The sequence below is a fragment of the Eschrichtius robustus genome, chromosome 2 (assembly GCF_028021215.1).
Source record: "Eschrichtius robustus isolate mEscRob2 chromosome 2, mEscRob2.pri, whole genome shotgun sequence".
Lineage (NCBI taxonomy): Eukaryota > Metazoa > Chordata > Mammalia > Artiodactyla > Eschrichtiidae > Eschrichtius > Eschrichtius robustus.
Genome location: NC_090825.1, coordinates 146175874 through 146198812, shown reverse-complemented (window position 1 = coordinate 146198812; position 22939 = coordinate 146175874). Strand labels below are relative to the sequence as shown.

The 22939-nt window shown below is 42.2% G+C and overlaps 1 protein-coding gene across 2 annotated transcripts; it reads right to left on the bottom strand.

Annotated features, from left to right (window-relative positions):
* Positions 1-585: 585 nt before the first annotated feature.
* On the bottom strand, positions 586-22728 carry GABRP (gamma-aminobutyric acid type A receptor subunit pi). Of its 2 annotated transcripts, XM_068534618.1 has the most exons (9): positions 22676-22728; positions 22086-22204; positions 17784-17851; positions 16794-17011; positions 15078-15160; positions 11167-11304; positions 10532-10684; positions 9513-9700; positions 586-888 (listed from the first exon to the last, which is right to left on the bottom strand). In XM_068534618.1, the coding sequence occupies exons 1-9, from the start codon at positions 22726-22728 to the stop codon at positions 586-588; spliced, it is 1323 nt and encodes a 440-aa protein (XP_068390719.1). The 2 variants fall into 2 exon arrangements, with proteins under 2 accessions (XP_068390719.1, XP_068390720.1); XM_068534619.1 differs by lacking the exon at positions 9513-9700 and having other exon boundaries at positions 851-888.
* Between the last annotated feature and the right edge of the window lie 211 nt (positions 22729-22939).

Here is a 22939-nt window from a genome sequence, read left to right as displayed (position 1 = left end):
CTCTTTCTGACTTACTTCACTCTGTATGACAGACTCTAGGTCCATCCACCTCACTACAAATAACTCAATTTTGTTTCTTTTTATAAGCCCACATTTCATTTTAATCAAAACCAAAAACTAGAAAATGTTATTCCCTAAATAGGCAACAATGTATTTTATTTTATAAGCACTGTAGAGATTTAGTAAATAGCATGTGTGATTAATTTAGAAACAACCTCTGACACTTGACTCAATACATGTAATAGCTTCCTTTTCATTTTTTATATGAGTTAAATGCAGACCAGGGAGCCACTGGGCAGTCAGTCCTGAGTAAGTTTGTAATCTTGGGCTCCATGGGAATATCTTTCATAAAAATAAAAAAGGAATGGGTTGATGTTCCTATTAAAAGATTCTGTAATGCTAGGACTTCTACACAGCTTAAATAATGGTTGGAGGGGGGTTCATTGTTTGAGGAGAAATGCTCAAATGTTATTTTAGTCACTTGTGGCACCATTGGATTGGGGTGCACACTTGGCTTAGAATATCGTTTACATCACTACTTTGTTCTGTTGAAGACCTATGGCATGCAAACAATTCAGCATACACTCAAAAATACATGTAGTATGCCCAGTAAAATACATTGGCTAGCATAAAAATCAAAGGAAATAGTAGTTTGGAATATCGATCAACATTACTGGGGTTTTGAATTGTGAAATAATCAACAATCCTGCCCATCTTATCTCGGAAGATAAACTTGAACTTGTCTCTAGTTTTCATTGTCAGGTCACTGTAGTCAACGTTATCGCTGGAAATTTCAATGCTGGCAAAGCTGATCTTCCGTTTAAAGCTGGAGATGGAGCTGTTGATGATGTTAGTGATGTTGACTTCTTCCACTTCCTTCGCCTTCCCCTAGTTCATAAACAGGGCAGTTAGACTGATAGACTTGACTCAGCAAAATAAATAAGTGGGTATTTATATACTTAGAGGACTTAGTATTGAATAATTAGGTTTAGGAGAGACCAGTACTGAGTGCCTCATAAATTGGCTGGTAAGCAAGATTTGGCAGTCCTATTATCCTGTTTATAGGCACCTGTCCCTAGGTCATCAGCTTGTATAATGGGAAGAATAACCATTGCCCATTCTAGGTGTGCAGAGCTGTGTGGTAAATGTTAATTGCTCAGACCTTGAAGCTAGCTGACCTGGGTTCAAATCCCATTCTTCCTCTCACTATTGTGAAATTTTAGTCACCTTAATCCCTTTAGAACTCAATTTCCTTGCCTGCAAAATGTTGATGACATTAATACTACCTCTTGAGACTGATGGGAAGATTAAATGGCATAAATTATGTAGAGCTTTTAGTAGGTGTTTGATGAATTCCATTCTATTCCTGGGAGGAGGGAGTAATTGATTATGAGAGTTAATAGAAATCAGCAGTGTCTTCAGGTCTTTGCCACACAAACAGAAATAGTGATGCTCCTTGCAATCCCATGGACTTGCCATTCTCCACCATGGCTGGGACAACATAGACTTGGAAGAAAACTCCACGGTACACAGAGACAACCTGGTCTGGGAAGAAAACTCCATGGGACACAGAGGCAACCCGGTGCCAGGGCAGAGTCTGGGTGGGGTGACAGCAGCCATTGTTGAGTCTTACTCAAGCAGCACATCAGAAGCAGCCCAGGACTCTGACAGTGGCTGATCCACCATAGCTCACCACCATACCCCATACACACAGAGAGTCCGCACAAGTCCTGCTTGCCCTGTTGTTTGGCTCCCCAACAGGGCGGGGGTGGCAGAGGCTGGGGGAATGATCAGCTATGAAGGACAGAGGGGACTTGGACTCAAGGCTTCATCTGAGCAGAGCAAGGGCAACAATTGCTGGTGCCTGCACAGGCAAGTACATCGGAGGGCAGTACACTCGGCCCTCTCTCGGCAGCTTACCCAAGCCGAGAGCCCCCACAGGCCTCCCTTGCTTCAGCACTTCCCCAGTGCTGGGAGAGGGGAAAACATACATTTAAAGGGGACAGAGCCAGCATGGGCCCAACCCTCAGGGCTTCTGTTCGAGCAACTTGGGATCAGATCCCACCACCAATAGGGTGGTGATGGCCACTGAGCAGAAGGGAAGTCACACTTCACAACAGGCTCTAGCTCTAGCCCCTCCATTTCCAGTCCCACCTTCTGCCAAGGTGATAGCTGCCAGCACACCCTGAGGAAAGACATGACATGCATCAACACCAAATCCAGCAACAGCAATGGGCACATGCACTCTGTATAGGGACACATCCACATAAGGACGCCCATGCAAGACTGCAATAGGTAACTGTTTCACCTAAACTCATAGAGGCAGAGAAATTTAAGCAAAATGAAAAGGCAAAGGAACTGGTCTCTGTTGAAAGAGCAAGAGAAACCCCCTGAAAAAAATAAATAATGAAACAGAAATAAACAATACCAGATAAAGAATTCATAACATTGGGAATAAGAATGTTAACTGAATTAGGGAAAAGAATAGATGAACGTGGTGAGAATTTTAACAAGGAACTAAAAAAATATAAAGAAAGACCCAATCTTGGGAATTTCCTGGTGGTCCAGTGGTTAAGACTCCATGCTTCCACTGCTGGGGGCCCAGATTCAATCCCTGGTCAGGGAACTAAGATCCCACAGGCCACATGGCATGGCCAAAAAAACGACCCAATCAGAAATGAAGAATTCAATACTGAAATAAAACTCACACTAGAAGGAATGAAGCAGACTAAATGATACAGAAAAATGCAGAAGTGGTCTAGAAGATAGAAAATGGAAATTTTCCGATCAGAACAGCAAAAAGAAAAACAAATTAAAAAAAAATTAGAATAGTTTGAGAGATCTCTGGGATAACATCAAGTGTATCAATGTTCGCGTTATAGGGGTCCCAGAAGGAGAAGAGAAAAAGAGAAGGGGATGGAAAATGTATTTGATGAAATTATGACCAAAAACTTCCCAAACCCAAAGAAGGACCAAATATCCAGGTACAGGGAACGCAGAGGGTCCCAAGCAAACTGAACTCAAACAAACTCACACCAAGACATAATTAAAATTCCAAATGTTAAAGAGAGAATTCTAAAGGCAATGAGAAAAACAAAGAATCATATACAAGGGAACCCACATAAGGCTATCAGCTGATTTCTCTGCAGAAACTTTGCAGGCCAAAAGGGTGTGGTATAATATAGTCAATGTGCTGAAAGGGAAAAACCTGCAACTTAGGTTATATTACCCAGAAGGATTACTATTTAGAATTGAAGAAGAGATAAAGAACTTCTAAGACAAGCAAAAACTAAAACAATTAATCAATAATAAGCCTACCGTAGAAGAAATGTTAAAGGGTCTTCTCTAAGTGGAAAAGAAGAATCTAGAGGAAAGGGAAAATCCCACTAGGAAAGGCAAATATATAGTAAGAATTGAGGATCAACCACTTAAGCCAGTGCGAAGATTAAAAGACAAAATATTGTAAAAGCAACTATAACTGCAAAAAACAGTTGAAGGATAAACATGAGATGTAAAATATGACATCAGAAACACAAAATGTGGGGGAGGGGAGTAAAAAATGTAGATCTTTTACAATGTGTTTGAACTTAAGTGACTACCAGTTTAAAACAAGTAGGTATAGTTATAGGTCAATATATATGAACCCCATGGTTGCTACAAGTCAAAAACCTACAATAGATACACAAAAACTAAAAAGAAAGGAACATAAGCATATTATTAAAGGAAATCATCAAACCACAAGGGAAGAAACAAAAAGAAGAACTGAGAAGAACTAGAAAAACAACTGGAAAAGAAGTAATAAAATGGTAATAAGTACATACCTATCAGTAGTTACTTTAAATGTCAATGGACTAAATGCTTCAATCAAAAGACATAAGGTGGCTGATTGGATTAAAAAACAAGACCCACCTATATGCTGCCTACAAACGAGCTAAATACAGACAGACTGAAAGTGAAGGAATGGAAAAAGATATTTCATGCACACAGAAATGACAGGAAAGCCAGGGTAGCAATACTCATATCAAACAAAATAGACTTTAAAACAAAGTCCATTACGAAAGACAAAGAAGGGTATTATATAATGATAAAGGGATCAATACAAGAAGAGGATATTACACTCGTTAGCATAAATGCACCTAATACAGGAGCACCAAACTATATAAAGCAAATACTAACAGGCATAAAGGGAGAAATTGACAGTAATACAATAATAATGGGGGACTTTAATACCCCATTTACACCAGTGGACAAATCGTCCAGACAGAAAATCAGTAAGGAAACAGTGGTCTTAAATGATACATTAGAACAGTTAGACTTAATAGATATCTACGGGACATTCCATCCAAAAACAGGAGAATAAACCTTCTTTTCATGTGCACATGGAACATTCTCCAGGATAGATCATATGCTAGGCCACAAAACAAGTCTCAGTAAATTTAAGAGGACAGAAGTTATATCAAGCAGTTTTTCCAACCGCAACAGTATGAAACTAGAAACTAATTACAGGAAGAAAATTGGAAAAAAACAAAAACATTTGAAGACTAAACAAAATGCCACTAGAAAACCAATGGGTCAATGGATACATCTAAGAAGAAGTCAGAAAATACCTCAAGACAAATGAAAATGGAAACAAAACTTTCCAAAATCTATGGGATGCAGCAAAAGCAGTTCTAAGAATGAAGTTTATAGCAATACAGGCCTTTCTCAAGAAACAAGAAAAGGCTCAAATAAACAATCTAACCTACCATCTAAAGGAATTAGAAAAAGATGAACAAGCAAAGCCTAAAGTTAGCAGAAGGAAAGAGATAATAAAGGTCAGAGAGGAAATAAATAAAATAGAGGCCAAAAAAATGATAGGAAAGATCAATGAAAACAAGAGCTGGTTTTTTTTAAAAGATAAACAAAATTGATATAAACCTTTTAGCCAAGTTCACCAAGAATAAAAGAGAGAGAACCCAAATAAAATAAATGAAAGAGGAGAAATAACAACTGATACCACAGAGATACAAAAAATCGTAAGACAATACTACAAACAGTTATATGCCAACAAATTGGACAACCTAGAAGAAATGGACAAATTTCTAGAAACATCCAGGCTGCCAAGACTGAATCAAGAAGAAACAGATAATTTGAACGGACCAATCACTAGTAGTGAAATTGAATTTGTAAAAAACAAACAAACAAAACTAAACTAAAAAACCTCCCAGCAAACAACAGTCCAGGATCAGACTGCTTCACAGGGGAGTTCTACCAAACATATAAAGAAGAGCTAATACCTATCCTTCACAAACTATTCTAAATAAACTGAAGAGGACAGAACACCCCCAAATTCATTTTATGAGGCCACCATTACCCTGATACCAAAACCAGGCAAAGACACTACAAAAAAAATTACAGTCCAATATCTCTGATGAATATAGATGCAAAAATCCTCAAGAAAATATTAGCAAACCAAATCCAACAATATATAAAAAGGATCATATACCATGATCAAGTGGGATTTATTCCAGGGATGCAATGATGGTTCAGTGTTTGCAAATCAATCAATGTAATACACCACATTAATAAAAAGAATGATAAATATCACATGATCATCTCAATAGATGCAGAAAAAGCATGTGATAAAACATCCATTCATGATAAAAACTCTCATCAAAGTTGGTATAGAAGGAACATACTTCAAAATAATAAAGACCAATTTTTACAAACCTACAGCTAACATCATACTCAATGATGAAAAGCTGAAAGACTTTCCTCTAAATTTAGGAACAAGATAAGGATGCCCACTCTTACCACTTCTATTTAACATAAATAAAAGACATCCAAATTGGAAGAGAAGAAGTAAAACTGTCACTACTTGCAGATGTCATGACACTTTATATAGAAAACCCTAAAATCTCCACCAAAAAATTATTAGAACTAATGAATTTAGTAAAGTTGCAGGATACAAGATTAATATACAGAAATTTGTTGCTTTTCTATGCACTAATAATGAACTATCAGAAAGAGAAAGCAAGAAAGCCATCCCATTTAAAATGGCATCAAAAAGAGTAAAATACCTAGGAATAAACTTAACCAAGGAGGTGAAAGACCTATACTCTGAAAACTATAAAACACTGATGAAGAAAACTAAATATGATACAAAGAAATGGAAAGATATCCCATGTTCATGAATTGGAAGACATAATATTGCTAAAATGTCCATATTACCTAAAGCAATCTACGTATTTAATGCAATCCCTATCAAAATACCCATGACGTTTTCCACAGAACTAGAACAAATAATCCTAAAATTCATATGGAACAAAAAAGACCCCAAATTGCCAAAGCAATTTTGAGAAAAATGAACAAAGCTTGAGGTATCACCCTCTCTGACTTTAGACTATACTATTATAAAGCTACAGTAATCAAAATAGCACTGGCACAAAAACAGACACACAGGTCAATAGAACAGAACAGAGAGCCCAGGAATAAACCCACTTCCCTATGGTTAATTAATCTGTGACAAAGGAGAAAAGAATATATAATGGAGAAAAGACAGTTACTTCAATAAGTGGTGCTGGGAAAACTGTACAGCTACATTTAAAAGAATGAAATTAGAACATTTTGTCACACCATACACAAAAATAAACTCAAAATGGATTAAAGACCTAAATGTAAGACCTGAAACCATAAAACTCCTAGAAGAGAACATAGGCAGAACACTCTTTGACATAAATCATAGCAATATTTTTTGGATCACTTTCCTAAGACAAAAAGAAACAAAAGCAAAAATTAAACAAGTGGGGCCTAAAATTAAAAGCTTTTGCACAGCAAAGGAAGCTATCAATAAGATGAAAAGATAACTTACTGAATGGGAGATAATATTTCCAAATGATATGAACAACAAGGGGTTAGTATCCAAAATACATAAACAGGGACTTCCCTGGTGGCACAGTGGTTAAGAATCCACCTGCCAATGCAGGGGACACGGGTTCAAACCCTGGTCCAGGAAGATCCCACATGCCACGGAACAACTAAGCCCGTGTGCCACAACTACTGAGCCTGCGCTCTAGAGTCTGCGAGCCACAGCTACTGAAGCCCACACACCTAGAGCCCATGCTCTGCAACAAGAGAAGCCACGGCAATGAGAAACCTGCGCACCGCAATGAAGAACAGCCCCTGCTCGCCACAACTAGAGAAAGCCTGCACGCAGCAATGAAGACCCAATGCAGCCTAAAATAAATAAATAAATAAATAAATTTTTTAAAAAAGTAAGCTAAAAAACCAAAATAAAACAACAACAAAAAAACCCAAAATATATAAACAGCTCATACAACTCATTATCAAAAAAAACAAACAACCCAATCAAAAAAATGGGCAGAGGACCTGAACAGACATTTTTCCAAAGAAGACAAAAAGATGACTAACAGGAAAATGAAAAGATACTCAACATATCTAATTATTAGAAAAATGCAAATCAAAACAACAATAAGATATCACCTCACATCTGTCAAAACGTCTATCATCAAAAAGTCTACAAATAACAAATATTGGCTAGGATATGGAGAAAAGGGAATCCTTGTACACTGTTGGTGGGAATGTAAGTTGGCACAGCCATTATGGAAAACAGTATGGAGGTTCCTCAAAAAACTGAAAATAGAACTACCATATGATCTAGCAATTGCACTCCTGGGTATATATCCAGGTAAAAATGAAAGCACTAATTCAAAAAGATACATGTATTCCAATGTTCACAGATGCACTATTTATAATAGCCAAGATATGGAAGCAACCCAAGTGTCCCTCAACAGACAAATGGATAAAGAATATGTGATATATATATATGTGTATATATATATATATATATATATATATATATATATATATATATGAAATATTAGCCAGCCATAAAAATGAATGAAATTTTGTCATTTGCAGTAATGTGGATGGATCTAGAGAATATTATGCTTAGTGGAATAAGTCAGACAGAGAGACAAATACTGTGTGATATCACTTATATGTGGAATCTAAAAAATAAAACAAACGAATGTAAATAGCAAAACAGAAACAGATTCACAGATATAGAAAACAAACTAGTGGTTATGAGAGGGGAGAAAGAAAGGGGAAGGGGCAAGATAGGGGTATGGGATAAAGTGATATAAACTACTGTGTATAAAATAGATAAGCAGCAAGGATATATTGTACAGAACAGGGAATATTAGCCATTATTTTGTAATAACTTTTAATGGAGTATAATGTATAAAAATACCGAATCATTATGCTGTACACCTGAAACTAATATAATATTGTAAATCAACTCTACTTCAATTAAAAAATAAATTTAATTTAAAAAATAAATACTTTTTAAAAAAAGGAAGCCTACAGGGAGTAAAATAAATGAAATACATATTCTTTGGCTGGCACATATGATCATTTGCCTTTGGTACTTGAGTAATATAACTGTGAAACCTTGTTCACAATAGTTAAACACAAGAGAAAAGGCAACTGGATCTTTGGGCTATTCTGAATCCTCATTTCCTCACCATTGGACCCTGTGCAGTCCTGGCACTTTGCTGAAGTAGGGCAGCTCTTCTGCACTGGATCCCTATCATTTTTTTAGCAGGAGCTTTAGTATGCTAACGTCTATCAAATTTGTTAGCAGGAGCTTTAGTATGCTAACGTCTATCAAATTGGGCTTCCAGAGAATCCCAGGGTTCCGTAGGCCTGCAGAGAATAATAGTTAAGGGCATGGCCCGTTGCCCACTTCAAGTGGGAATAACATGTAAGTGTCAGGCTTTGGAGCCAAGCAGATTTGGCTGGTGCGAATCCCAGCTCTGCCTCTTACTGCCTGTGTCCCCTTGGATAAGTCACTTATCTTCCCATACTCGGATCCCACAACTATAAAAATGGAGATAGCCTTACTGGGTTGTTATGAGCATTTTAAATGATATAATATTTTCAAAGAGCTTGTGACTGTGTCTGGCACATACATGCTCAATTGATAATAATCATTATTATTATTCTGAGAGCTGGACCATGGTGTTTCACAGCTAAGTCAGATAATAAGTCTTTCCCTGTTAGCAGAAAAATATGCTAATTACGAAATTTGCCACAATTTAATTTTTCCATACATTTTTCAGTAAACCATTACTTGTATAATTTAGGAAAACAAAAATGCGACAAAAGAATAAATATTAAATACATATTAATCTGCAACATAAGCAGCTGATCATGTTAGGTTTGATACTGGGTTTTTCATGGATGCTTGTTCTTGCGGTTATGATTTTATGTTGCATACAGATAACACCGTTATTTTCTGCTGGAAATTTAGACATATTAATATCTCACTGTATTTGGTGAAAAGAGCAGTCTTTTTTAAAAGGTGTCATGACTTCCAGATTCCCCCAACTGAACAAGGATGACAGTCACTGGTGCAAACTGAATCACTGGGGGTCAGGAACCAGGTCCAGGTCATCTCTACAGACCAGGCACAGGTGATGAATCACATATAGGGCCCTCAAAATTCTTACCCTATCTTTGGCTGCCATCTGCTGTAGGGAGCTGTAGTGGGCAACTGCATATTCCAGGAGGGCCCCAAACACGAAGCTAAAGCAGATCCCCAGGTACACGTCAATGGCCTTTATGAAGCAGTTGGTGTTCGGAAGAGAAGTGCGGGACCCAATCATCAGTGTGGTCATTGACAATACAGTGGTCACTCCTGGGGAAAAGAAGTAAGCAATGTACCCACATCAGTGGGCAGTGAACCTTCCATCACCCCCTGGCAGACTGTCTCCCTTCAAGACTTGGCAAGGTGAGAACAGGACTCAGAAATAGAGCATAGCTCATTCTGAAAAGTCTGTGGCCTTCTGGAAAAGGGTTGATTTGTCTATTTTGTACAGATATGAGTGATATGATTTTCTAAATGTTTCGCCTTCTGTCTTCTCACTGGAGGGAGGAGTTCAGTAAACAAAATAACAGACAATAGACCATCGAATCACAATTCTCCCTTATCTGTCACTGTCAAACACAAGTTTAAAAATGCATTATTCCTGGGCTTCCCTGGTGGCGCAGTGGTTGAGAATCTGCCTGCCAATGCAGGGGACACGGGTTCGAGCCCTGGTCTGGGAGGATCCCACATGCCGCGGAGCGACTGGGCCCGTGAGCCACAATTACTGAGCCTGCGCGTCTGGAGCCTGTGCTCTGCAACGGGGGAGGCCGCGATAGTGGGAAGCCCGTGCACCGCGATGAAGAGTGGCCCCCGCTTGCCACAACTAGAGAAAGCCCTCGCACAGAAACGAAGACCTAACACAGCCATAAAATAAATTAATTAATTAATTAAAAAAAAAAAAAAGACTTCCCTTTAAAAAAAAAAAAAAAGCATTATTCCTAAAGTAGTCTCTCTGTCTCTCTTTCTCTCTCTGTAAAAGTCTCTCAAGAAACCAGCTCCTGGAACTGCCCTGGGAATATCAATGAAAACAATGGTAGAAGGTAAAAAAAAATAAGGACCTAATAACCCAGTTCTTAGAAATCTCCCGTTGGAGCTACTTACCAATGCAGGTTCTTGCAGGAACTGAATCAAGGGAGATCCAAAACGAAACCCAGGATAACACCACCAGGAAAGTGGAAGGAACATAGGTTTCCAAAATGAAATACAGGACATTCCTCTGAAGCTCAAATTGCAAGACCAATCGTGTATAATTTCCTGATAGGGTGAACAAGGGATAGGAAATCATGCCTGCTCACCTAGCAGAGTGGTTTCCCTGTGGGATGTTTAACTTCACTATATTCACGTTAAGCCGTCTGTTGTTCACCAAAACATAGTTAATCATGAACTGTCATTATAGTTTCAATGAAAGAAATTGCGGTTGTAGAGAATGGGATTTATGGGAGTGCTGATGCCCCCACCCAGGATCCTCTTCTTGTGCCTTTCTCTGTCATAGTATTCCTGCAGCATCGTAACTGCTGGTTTCCTTGACATCTACTTCACTAGACTGTGAGCCCCTTGGGGACCTTTTCGGTAGTAGGTGTGGAGCAGGTAAAAGTGCCAAGCCCAAACCCTACTGCCCCACCGCACCTCAGAGGGGTTCCTGGGCCCCAAAGGGACCAAGAGGAAAAAAGATGATATTTCTGACTCAGAATACAACTCAGCTATTTTGCTTTTGTGCAGTTTGTCCCATGAGTTACCTGTTTCCTGCTGCGATCTGGTAACTAATGTGAAATATTGCTGTATGGTGTACTGAGCAAGCCGCAGGTTCTCCAGCCCGCGCACAGAGTCGTTCCCTCTCAGCCAGCTGAACTCCACGTCATTCCCATCATAGCCCCCTGGCAAGTGAAACAGTGCCCTGATCAGCAGAAGAAGGTAGCAGATTGAACGGGTCTGGAAAATGCTGTGATATGGAGGAAACAGGAGCTCTGTCTTGATGGTGCTAAGTCCAAGGATGATCCCATGCAAAATTTGGCATGATTTCTCAAGTGTAATTGCAGTGTCTACTCAGAATGAGATGACCTGCTAGGGCTTTTCACCATCAACTGAGAACCGTTTCTATGCTAAGCATTGTATAGACCTGGTAGATGATAAGCAACTAGAAATAGCCTCTATCATTATTTAAATGATATTTTTGAACACGTATCTGTGAACCCACAAAGGCCTGTGCTAGACATTGCTTTTCAGGACAGTCTAACACCTCGGAGGGGGTTCTCAGGGACTTTACAGTTGGTCTATTCATATTTTCATATTGGCATAAATGCAAAAACAAAAACAAAAAACCTTCAGCCAGCCACTTTATTCATGTATGTAAACATAGGTGTTTGATAAATCCCAAAGCAGTTTTACCAATATAGCTGATGATAGTAATAATAGCTACCTTTTATTAAACATTTATGTCCTTTACACATTATGTCTCTGAGGTTCTCATGAGCTTGCAAGGTAGACCTGCATATTTCTTCATTATTTAAAGCTTTTTTAAAAAATAAAATAGAAATGGATCTTATACTTGATATATATAAAGTAGAGCTTACATTTTTCCTCAAATGTTATTATTCAATAAATGCTGTGCCTTTGAATTGAGGAACTATAATGTTTTGCCCATTTTATACATGAAAATTATCAGATTCTGAGAGGTTGCATAAGTTTCTCAGGATACCAGCGCAAATGAAAAACAAACTAGGATTGTACCTCAAGAAAGTTTAATACCAAAACCCATGGATGATGATAATAATAATATCTATCATTTAGTAAGCAATTACCTTTCTAAGTGCTTTACAACATTGTCATATCATTTAATCCTCAAATGATACCTTTGAGAAGATAGATGAATGGTTAATAAGCACATGAAAAGATGCTCAAAATCATTAGTCATTAGGGAAATGCAAATCAAAACCACAGTAAGATACCACTTCACATCCACTAGAATGGCTGTAATTAAAAAGACAGACAGCAACAGATGGTGAGAATGTGGAGAAGCTGGAACATTGCTGGTGGAAATGTAAAATGGTGCAACCACTTTGGAAAACAGTTCGGCAGTTTCTTGAAGACTTAAACATAAATTTAACCCAGCATTTCAGTCCTAAGTATCTGTCCAACAGAATCAAATCATGTCCACAAAAGGACCTGTACGCAAATGTTACAGCAGCGTTATTCATAACAGCTGAAAGGCGGAAACAAGCCAAAGAGACTTGTTCTACTTGTATTCTTTTGTCTGGAATAAAAAGGAATAAAGCAGTAAAAAGGAATAAAGTACTGATATATGCTTCATCATATATGAACTAAAAAACATTATGCTAAGTGAAAGAAGCCGGATGCAAAAGACCACATGTGGTATGATTCCATTTATATGCATCTAGAAAAGACACATTCATAGAGACAAAAGGTATATTAGTGGTGGTCTGGAAGCTGGTGGTGGCAATGGGGAGTGACTGTAAATGGGCACTAGGAGTCTCTTTGGGGTGATGGAAATGTTCTAACAATGGAATGTGGCAACGGTTGCACAAATCAGAAAATTTACTAAAAACCTTTGAATTGTACACTTAAAATGGTTGGATTTTATGGTATGTAATTTATACCTCAATAAAGCTGTTAAAAATAACTCTTTGAGGGCTTCCCTGGTGGCGCAGTGGTTGAGAATCTGCCTGCTAATGCAGGGGACACGGGTTCGAGCCCTGGGCTGGGAAGATCCCACATGCCACAGAGCAACTGGGCCCGTGAGCCACAACTACCGAGCCTGCGCGTCTGGAGCCTGTGCCCCGCAACGGGAGGGGCCGCAATAGTGAAAGGCCCGCGCACCGCGATGAAGAGCGGTCCCTGCACCGCGATGAAGAGTGGCCCCCGCTTGCCGCAACTAGAGAAAGCCCTCCCACGAACCGAAGACCCAACACAGCCAAAAATAAATAAATAAATAAATTAAGTAGCTATAAAATTAAAAAAAAAAATCAGTGGATTCAAGTGACTATGAAATTAAAAACAAACTCTTTGAGTCAAATACTGTTATTTTTCCTACTTCACTGATGAGGAAACTGAGGTTAATTCTACTCACCCAAAGTCACCCAGCTAGTGAATGGAAAAGCCCAGTGGTTCTGGTGATCTTAAACCTGGAACTTCATTTTCCAAGGCTACTGGGAAATGGGATGCCAGTGTTGGGACTAACATTTTGTTAAGTCTTAACCTATGGTATCCACTGTTTGTCAGTGGTTATCTCCCCCTGCATAGTGGGGAGAAGTAGTCATGAGCTCTTAGAGGATTTCCAGGTAAAAATTGTCTGTGTGCTTTCCCTTGGAAGCACCCCCTCATTTACTGAAGCCAGCTGTCCAAATAGGCCTAGAATCCCCCCCAAAAAAATATGTAAAAAAGTAAGTTGTACAAGCCTCTACTCAGATACTTTGCTATTACAACTGGTAAATGTTCACAGTCATTACATTCCCACTGCTCTGTCCCTGAGTGGATATGGGCAATTGTGGGATGGTATCAATTCTTGTCTAGGGATGGTGTTCAGGAAAAATGCCCTTGGTGAGGTTTCTGTACCCAAATAACTGCTGATAAACATTCAATGAAAGCTTCCCCTGCTCACTGGGGACGATATTTGTGCAAGCAGAGTGCTGAAGTTTCCAGAAGAATCTCACTCCTGGGATTTGAGATGAGCACAGCCACCCATGGAGGGCAATTTCTTTTTCTATGTGGGGCTGAAAATGAGTTCTCTTTTTGATAACCTCAAGTTTTAGTCTGCCCCCAAACAGCTGTATTGCTTCAAGAAGGTTTTGCATGCATTTAATCAATAAGGTAATTAATCTGCCTGCCTGAGTCTTTAATTAAATGTCTACCTCTGAAAAATGCTGCCTCATAATGGTTGTGTTTCTTGGACGTTGGCCACTTGTGTCCTTATGTAAGAAGTGCCCAGTGGTTTCCAGCGCTTGACTGTAGTTTTTCCTTCTTGCACGAGCCATGTCTTGATACCTTGATAACTCCTACATGTGGCATTTTCTTCCCAGAACACGTATCACAGGTGCCACCTCCCCATGGTGGGCATTTCAGAGTGGTTTACTAAGGAATCATGGAGATCACTCACGGTGCCAGGAGTTCATTTGACACACATCAACTTAGAGTAAATCCTCCTTCCTCATCACAAGCAAACCCCCAGATTGCAGTTTAGATGCCCACTTGCTGACATTACTAGATTAAGCTTTATATATATATCAAACAATTTCTTTTAGAAGTTGGAAGCAGTCTTGCAATAAATGTCAATGATTGTTTTGTATACTTGCCATTTCTAACTTCTGCTGTGTTCTTTCTGGCTTCCATGAGTTAGCAGATTCTGAGGCCCCCTCCTAGTCCTATTGACCCCTGTTTGCTTGGCTGTCTTATCCACTTTTAGGTGGAAATATTTGGTGCCAATGCACAGTGGTCCTCTCCCAAAGATGTAATACTGTAAGGTTTGTTTTTGAGCAGTCTCCAAATCTCTCTGGATGTACACCCAGAAGGTCTGAACCCATTGTAATCAACATCAAGGAGAGAAAGGCCACTATGTATAGGACACTCTTCATGAAAGCACAGATCTAAGTCACCCCAGAAAATCATCTAAGGGGCCCACATGATGTATACTCACAGCTTTCAAGTTGCAACTTGCATGTCTGTGTGTCCATGGGGTATTTAGACAGGTCCATGTTACATGCAACGGTTGTTGTGATTCTAAGAAAGGAAAAATGGATTCATAGAGAGTGTTATGAGGATGCTATAGAAAGTATACACTCCCTCTTAAGGGCCACCCCAAGAGAACTTTCACCTTGACTCTTACAGTGAATGTGTGACGTGATGCCTGCGTTCAAAGCAGTCCTGAGTTTTCCTGTGCTAAGTGACATTTGTGAGACTCAGTTAAAGCTTGGGGTCCAGAGTGGAGGAAGTTGGAATGTTGGCAATTCAGAGGCAAACTTGCAACAACATTGCAGAACAGAATCATTCACTGGCTTGTCTGAGATGCTTTTGCATCCAGTTTTTAAATTTATTCTTCAGGAGAGACCCATGAGGAGTCCGTCCCTATGCAAAATGCTTCACATGAATTATCCCTTTGAATTTTTAAAGTAGCTTTACTAGGTAGGAAATATTATTATTCTCCTTTTGCTGCTGAGGAAACTGGAGCTCAGAGAGTCAAGTAACTTGCCTAAGGTCACAGAGCAAGAACTTGCCCCCAAATCTGTCTGACTCTAGAGCCAGGCTATTAATCATCATCCATCATTTGTAATCCTTGTACAGGATACTGTGTTATGTGCCATAATACAGACAGACACACACGCACATGCACATGCACACACACACACACACGTGCTGTGGGAATACAAGGAAAGGGCACCTTAATATTGACTGGAGTTGGGGTCAAAGGAGAGGTCTGTTGGACCTCTTGAAAGAGGTGCTGGGGTTCTGGCTGTACTTTGCAAAATTCAGTGCAGCTGAGGAGTGTCAGATAAGCGGTCCAAAAGTTCAGTTCATTGCTTAGCTCAGTCCTTGTTTTGTAACTTCAGCCTCTCACTTGGGATTTAAGATCAGCCTCATGAATATTTGGTTCCTGGCCTTCTGCTGAAGGCCTCTAGCAGTGTTTGCAGTCCTGGTCCAGCCCTGGCACAGGCAGCGATGAGTCCTCCGCCTGTGGGCTGCCTTACATAGCACTTTGGGGGCATCTTTCCTGTTCCTGCCAACCAGCGGCTTGATGAACAATTGGGTGGGAGGAAGTTTTGGCCTCAGGGATTTGTAGAAGGGGCAAAGGGGAGCCTGTGACTACAGGTGGTGAGGCTTGGAGGACTATGCTTTGCTTCTCCGTCTGTACAAGAATGACTCAGCTAAGTAAAGATGTATTCTGGAGCCACCGCCACCCCGCTGAGCCCCATGAAAGGAAAGTTCTTTGTATCACCTCTCTGTTTGCTCTTGCTGTTCCCCTTACCTCTTCTTGGCTAACTTCCTTTAACTCTTTAAGATTCAGCTCAGAGTCCTGTGAAAGCATCCTCTAACATCACCCCAAATCACTAACCTACTCTGCACCTTGGGGCCCCAGCGCCCTGACTTCCTTTCCTTATGTGTCTGTGTCAGGACAACGTCTTATTCGGCTCCATATCCTCGGTGCCCAGCACGGGCCTGGCACAGAGCACACATTCTCAGTAGATTCTTGTTGAGCCAAACTGGACTGAGAAAGGGCCCTTCTGCTCTGGGGACAGGGATCTAAGAAGGCAGGCACGTGAGAAGGGTAGGTGGTTATTCGAGCGCTGTTCAGAATACCTTTGCCTTTCCTCCCAGCTCTTTCCCTCCAGCCCTGAGGTCGCAGGTGCCCAATTACCTGAGAGCATACAGGACTGTGCCGTTGGAGAAGAGGCGGATGAGCCTATTTCCCACAGTCACTTCATGGAGGAAGGACTTTTTGGACTCCACGATGTAAGTGTCGGGCACCCAGAGGAACTCCACTAGGCGTGCATCCAGAGTGAAGCTCTTGTTGCCTTCGAACACCAGCCGCTTGTCCGTCCAGCGCTGTCTGAGGTATATGGTGGCTGTGTAGTCCTGAGGGGGCAGCCGGGGGGAGGAAATGGATGGAGGGAGAAAGCTCAGAAAAGGGAAGGAGAAGGGTCAAGTATTACTCCCCTACCCCCCTCCACTGAGGTCAAGAGCACATACTACAGTAGACATGGGTAAATAAAGTTTGTCTTGAGGTGGTGGCCTGTAGTTATAGGAGAACAAAGCACCTCATTGATTCTGGATAGTAACGCCCACTGCCAAAAGGGGGCCCCACAGGAGCATGTTCAGGGTCTTAACTTACTTGCCCTCCATCACAAAGGCCACACCAAATTGTTGAAGGTTTTGGTGAGCAAGGTGCTTAGGTTGTCCAGGATTTACCCAGAGTCCACAGTGGACCCTCTTGGCAAACTGCCTTTAGTGTCACCTTATCTATAATGTGTTGTCTTAAGTGAGAGGATGGTTGAAAGCAGTTATGTGATTGTTGGTTTTCATCAGCTTGTCTCCCACTCTGTGAGGGACCATGTGACATTCAGGCTTCCCCCCTGCACTTTTATTCTTTTCCCCCACTTTTATCCCTCACCAAATACACCCACTCCACTCCCTCATTTCTCCCCTCCTAGCCTTTGAATCCACTTTCCTTCTGATACTCAGAAGATCTGTTTTACAAGCATCTTCCACTGTCTTGGGTTTCAGGATAGGTCTCCAGCTTCTGCCATTCCAAGTAAGTCTCTGTTCTGCTTTGAGTAGCTAGAACATGTATGCTCATAAAACACAGGAGAGGGGCTCCTTGGGTGGAAGACGAGGGGGCCACACTTACCATGTTACTCTCTGAAATACTGGAAATACTTGCAATGTCCAGAGTCAGTGCTATCTGAACAGGTTCTCCTAAGAATGAAGAAAAACCAGAAAGACCTCCATAGAAACACAAACAGATTTCCTAACCCTACATTAGCACAATTTAAAAATATGCATATATTAGAAAATTATGCCTATTGGAAACTTTTAAACAATTTAGAAGTATATAAAATACTTCTAAATAAAAGGTTAATTTCTATCCTCCCCATCTCAGGAGGAACCACTACATAGAGTGTGCCTCCCTTTTGTATGAAAAAAATGCACAAATATGTAGTTAGCTAAATACATAAGAGAGAGACCACACTGTATTAATTAGTGTGTATTTTAAAGAATGTAGCGGTATTTGCTACTTCTTTTTGTTTTTTTGGTTTTTTTGCTACTTCTTACTTGGAGGATTTTTTCCTATGGTGCTTGCAAGGGACTCATTAGAAATGTAATAGAGATTTGGGAATTTGTACACAAATATATTCCCCCCCCCGCCAACCAAGTAAATTTACCACAAGGTGGCATTCAAGACTGCTCATGGTTGAGCTCCCGCTCACCTCCTGACACTTCCCTCCTCTTCCTTTATTCTCCAGGAACCCTAAACTATTTAGAACTGCAGAGCTGTCCACGTTTCGTCTGGTGTGCAGATGTTGGGCCTCAATCCTGGAGTCCCAGCAGATGGGCCAAACTCCTGAGAGTGCCTGTCTTAGCTCTCAGGACTGAGGTTTGGGAGCCTCCATTCTCGGCGGCCAGGCCAGGCCAGGGACGTTTACTCCTCCTTAGACTGGACATGTGGAACAAAAGCCCAGGAGTCAGAAAGATGTGAGTTTCGTCGATCTGGGAAAAGTTACCAGATCCTTCAGAACTGCAGTTTTCTCACCTGCAGGTTTGAATATAATGCTAATGACATCAGAGGGTCACGGACAGGGTTAAATGAGACTAGGTGTGTGACAGCTTCTTTGCAGGGTGGTGGCAAGAGAGAATGGACATGAAGTGCCTGCCTAGCTGGACATCTAGAAGGTGCTCAAAAATAATTATCTGTACAAAGCCCCCAGCATTGTTCCTGTCACATCCTTCCAGGCACTCAGTAAACAGCATTTCCCTTCCCTTCCCCTCTCCTCCGTGATCTTAGCTAATTCTGGAAAAGGAAAAACTTTCCTCACCAGGTTAACAGATGGAGTAGCATTCACTTGCAAGATAACTGGGGGCGCCTCAGGGAACTCCGACAACGCATTAACCAGGAAAAGGAGAGGCCAAATTCAAAGGACACTTAGAAACAGCAAACTGGGGGGAATCAGACAGAGCAGCCTAATTATCGATTGAAGGAAACCAAGCCACAGGATATAGGTAAGAATTTGGAAGGGGAGTTTTAAAGCCAATGCAATTAACAATAATTAACTTAATACTTAGTGTTAATACTTGGTGGGAAAGGGGGAGATCTTTGAGGGCAGACCCTGGCAGGTGCTGAAGGAGTTATGGTGCTAAGTGGCTTTCTGCCCCTCAAGGCAGCAAGGTGCAGCGTTAAGAAGAGGAGCTTAGAGTCAGAGTGTTTGAAACCTCTGCTGGCCACATCATAGCAGTGTGACCTTGAACAAATTGCTAAACCTCTCTGTTCTACAGTTTCTTACCTGTAAAATAGAGCTACTAATGCTAGCCATCAAGGGTTGGGTTGGGAAGGTTACAGGATCTATTTTATGTGCCTGGAACACAGTGGGCAATGGGTCAGTGCTGGTTGCCCCCCTCCCCGCCCCTTGAGAAACATGGAGAATGGAAAACACACAAGAGCTCCAGCCTCAGTGTGGGTTTTTGTTTGTTTGTTTAGTTTGTTTCTAGGTAGTCTAGTCTAGGCCTTGCTTCAGTTGGCTTTTTTATGGACCGGAGTTTGCTCCTTCTTTCCCTTGAGTTATAAAAGTTAGCTGTGCCACCAGAGGGCAGCTTTCTCCTAGGAAAGAGGTCAAAGCCAGGTTCTGGGCAGAGTTCAGGAGGGCCTGTTTGCAAACCTGTGCTGTCCAGCTCAGTCCCTGAAAAACCCTATAGAGGTCTTGTCGCTCAAGGACATCAGGGTCCGAGAACTGGGTGGACAGACATTACGGAGAGCAACACTCCCTCCGTGGGCCTCAAGGCTGCCTTGTAAATGTAGGTTCTGTAGAAGGCAGAGCGCCACAGGCTCGTGACAAGGGGTGGGGGTTGTGCCTTCCCCTCCTTTTGACTGACGACCCCTTGCCCCATTTTTGCCCCAGGTGGATCTGGGCCTCACGTCCCCTTAGGTCCATTCCAGGCTCAGAATGGGCACCTTGCCCTAGGACTCTGCACCTTGTTGGCCCGTGAGCAAGCAACAAAAAGGGCAGTGTCCTGGCCTAATTGTTTGGGATCTGGGAGGCAGAGAAATTGTTGGGTGGACCCAACCAGATGTGGAGACTCACGTGCTTGTCATTAGTGTTCAGTTGGTCCTGGGAAAACCAGAGGAGGTTGAAGCCCCCCAAGGTCCCTTAACATAAGGACCTCAAATCCTAATTGTGTGGCCAGGAAGATGCATCTCTCAGATCTCCAACCGAAGGGGGTGTGATTGGCCCCAGATGCTGTGCTCTGAAATCTTCCACCACACTGGCTCGGAGGCCATGCTTCCCATGGGCTGCATCCCACCAGGGACTGAGCGTGGCAGGAATACTAAGGCAGGCCTGTTCCTGGGAGGCACAGAGATGGGAGACTCCTCTGATGGGAACTTTAGCTCAAGAACTCCCTGGTGGCCTTTCCAAACACACTTAGAATTGCACTGTAGTCTAAGACTCCTCCACCAGCCTTCCTTCCCTCCCTCCCTCCTTCCACTGGGGTCAGACCTGCATTGCGGTCTGACAGCTCTCCAGCTTCCTTCTCTTCCTGCCCCATATTTTGTCATAGATATGGCCCCAATAAATATCTTGCACAGATAATCCCCTCCCAGTGTCTGTTCCTCAGAGGACCTGGACTGACCCACTAATCCTAGATCTGACCAGAGAAGTTTATCATGTGAAGGGAGGAGCAAGAAGGAAAGGGATTAAAATAGACTGCATCCTGATGCTGTATTTACACACTTCATTTCATTCAGTCCTCCCTGTGAGGCAGATGGTATGCCCCCCAATTACAGAAAGGGAAACTGAGGCTCAGAAAGCTAAGATGCTTGCCCAGCAGTAAAGCCAGGAGCCAAACTTAGGTTTGTTCCACTCCAAGGCTCTTTCTACTAGTTTCTGCTCGAGGTAATTAAGACGTTAGTGACCATGTTGGTTCAGTCTTGCATTTTACAGACAGAGAGGCTGAGACCCTGTGAGGAGGTATGTGGTGGCCTCATTCTTTCCCTCCTTGCCTCATTCTTTCAACAAATATTAATTGATAACTTGCTATCTGTTAAGTACCGAGATGCTGCTGGGGTTGGTGAGGTAAATAAAGCAAGACTTCCCCAGGGGACTGCAGCCTAGAGCTGAGACAGACATAAAGCCAGTGACAGTATCACCCGGTAATGGCTATGATTTGGAGATATGTTCAAAACAAAGTGTGAAGAAAGGGGATGGGGCCTGGAGGAATCTGGGTGGGCTGCTCAGAAGAGGAAGCCTTTGATCTAAGACATGAGGAAAACTGGCATTTCACCAGGGAGTCAGATTGGAACAAGCCATTCTTAACAGGTTAACAGTCTCAGCAAAAAGCATGGAGACCAGGGAGGCCAAGGAGGTCAGGGGGCACATTTGTAGCAGGGCATAGTGGGGAGAAGTTGGGGAGATGAGACTGACAGACAGATAGAGGCTGGGCTGGGAAGCGCCTGGTGTGCCATGCAAAGGGCTCTGGACTGTATGCTGAGGATGCTGGGAAGCAGGCAGGTATTCTGAGCAGGCAAAGGACCCAGGGGGGTCATCCAGGTGGCAGAGTAGAGGGTTAGCCTTGAGGAAGCAGGCTGAGGCAGGAGGACCAGGTGGAGTAGTCCTGGTGAGGCATGGTGGGTTCCTTGAATAATGACACTGGAGGTGTGGGCAGAAGGCGGACAGCTTCTGTGAGGTTGTGAGGAGGCTCTAGTAACCTCCTCAGCGGGGAGGAGTATTTCTGTATCCTGCAGGTGGAGAGACCAGAGGAAGTGCTTTCTCCAAGGTAGCGTGAAAAATCATTGGCAGCTGTTTGTATCCATCACTGCCACTCCTTAACAGGTTGCAGGTCAGAAAACGCAGTCGACTGAAACCTCCTGAAACCCTCGTCTGCATATTGTCTCTGTTCCTATCTTTTTGAATTGATGTCCTGGGCAAAAAGAATGACCTACCACCAAAATTGGGCCTGAGAAACTTGTTATATCCTGCTGTGAGATTCTCAAAGCCAGGCAGGGACAGCTTGTCACTTCTGCTGGCCTTGATGTTAAACTGATTCCCCTGGATGCACATCCTGGAAAAGAAAACGGGTTTCGGTGCACATGCTTGCTTACGTGTGGATAAACATGCATACACACAGACTTGAGCTTGTGTTTGCATGTCTGTGTGTGGTTGTATTCAGATACGAGCAGTAACTTCCCCAAAGAGAAGTCTCTGATTTTCAGCTGCTGAATTAATACATGTCCCTATCCCACTCCATTTTATTACCCATTTGCTATATATCACAGTGTCATGCTAATTTGGGAACACTCCAAGCACCTTCCCCCCAAACCCAAGGGGTTCGTCCATCTATGACCGTTTTGGAAGCTTGACTTCTCCAGATAGAATAACTGGCAAGAAGTTGCATTTGTCCTGGTGCGTCAGGGAGGTGAAGGCCTGACGTTCTGTCTCACCGTTGCTAAGTAGAAAGCGCTGCTGCCCCTCCCACCACATGCAAAACCCAAAGCAGTTCAGCTCAAAGCCACCGTGGGGTAGCAAAGCTCACCTTCCAGTGAGGAGGCTCAGACACATGAAGGTCAAGTGGAGACTGTGCCTCATGTTGAGGAGCTGCTTATGCAGAGAGGGCCTGAAGTAGAAATACCTGGGGAAACAGATGGGGTAGGTGAGAGGCAGACAACCCAAAAGGCTCACCTCCTCCCAGCCCAGCTTCTCTGTCCTGTGGGGTGTCAGTTACAGCATTTTCTCCACGTCTGTGGGGAGCAGCCTCTTCCCACACCTTTCTGTTTCAGCTCCTGCCCACTGAGTGTCA

Excerpts from the sequence above, each read along its gene's own strand:
- GABRP (XM_068534618.1), bottom strand. The coding sequence starts at position 22,728 with ATGAGGCACAGTCTCCACTTGACCTTCATGTGTCTGAGCCTCCTCACT. Across the intron at positions 22,205-22,675 it reads CTGAGCCTCCTCACTGGAAG|GATGTGCATCCAGGGGAATC; the intron begins GTGAGCTTTGCT and ends TTTCTTTTCCAG. Across the intron at positions 17,012-17,783 it reads GTATTTCAGAGAGTAACATG|GACTACACAGCCACCATATA; the intron begins GTAAGTGTGGCC and ends CTGCCCCCTCAG.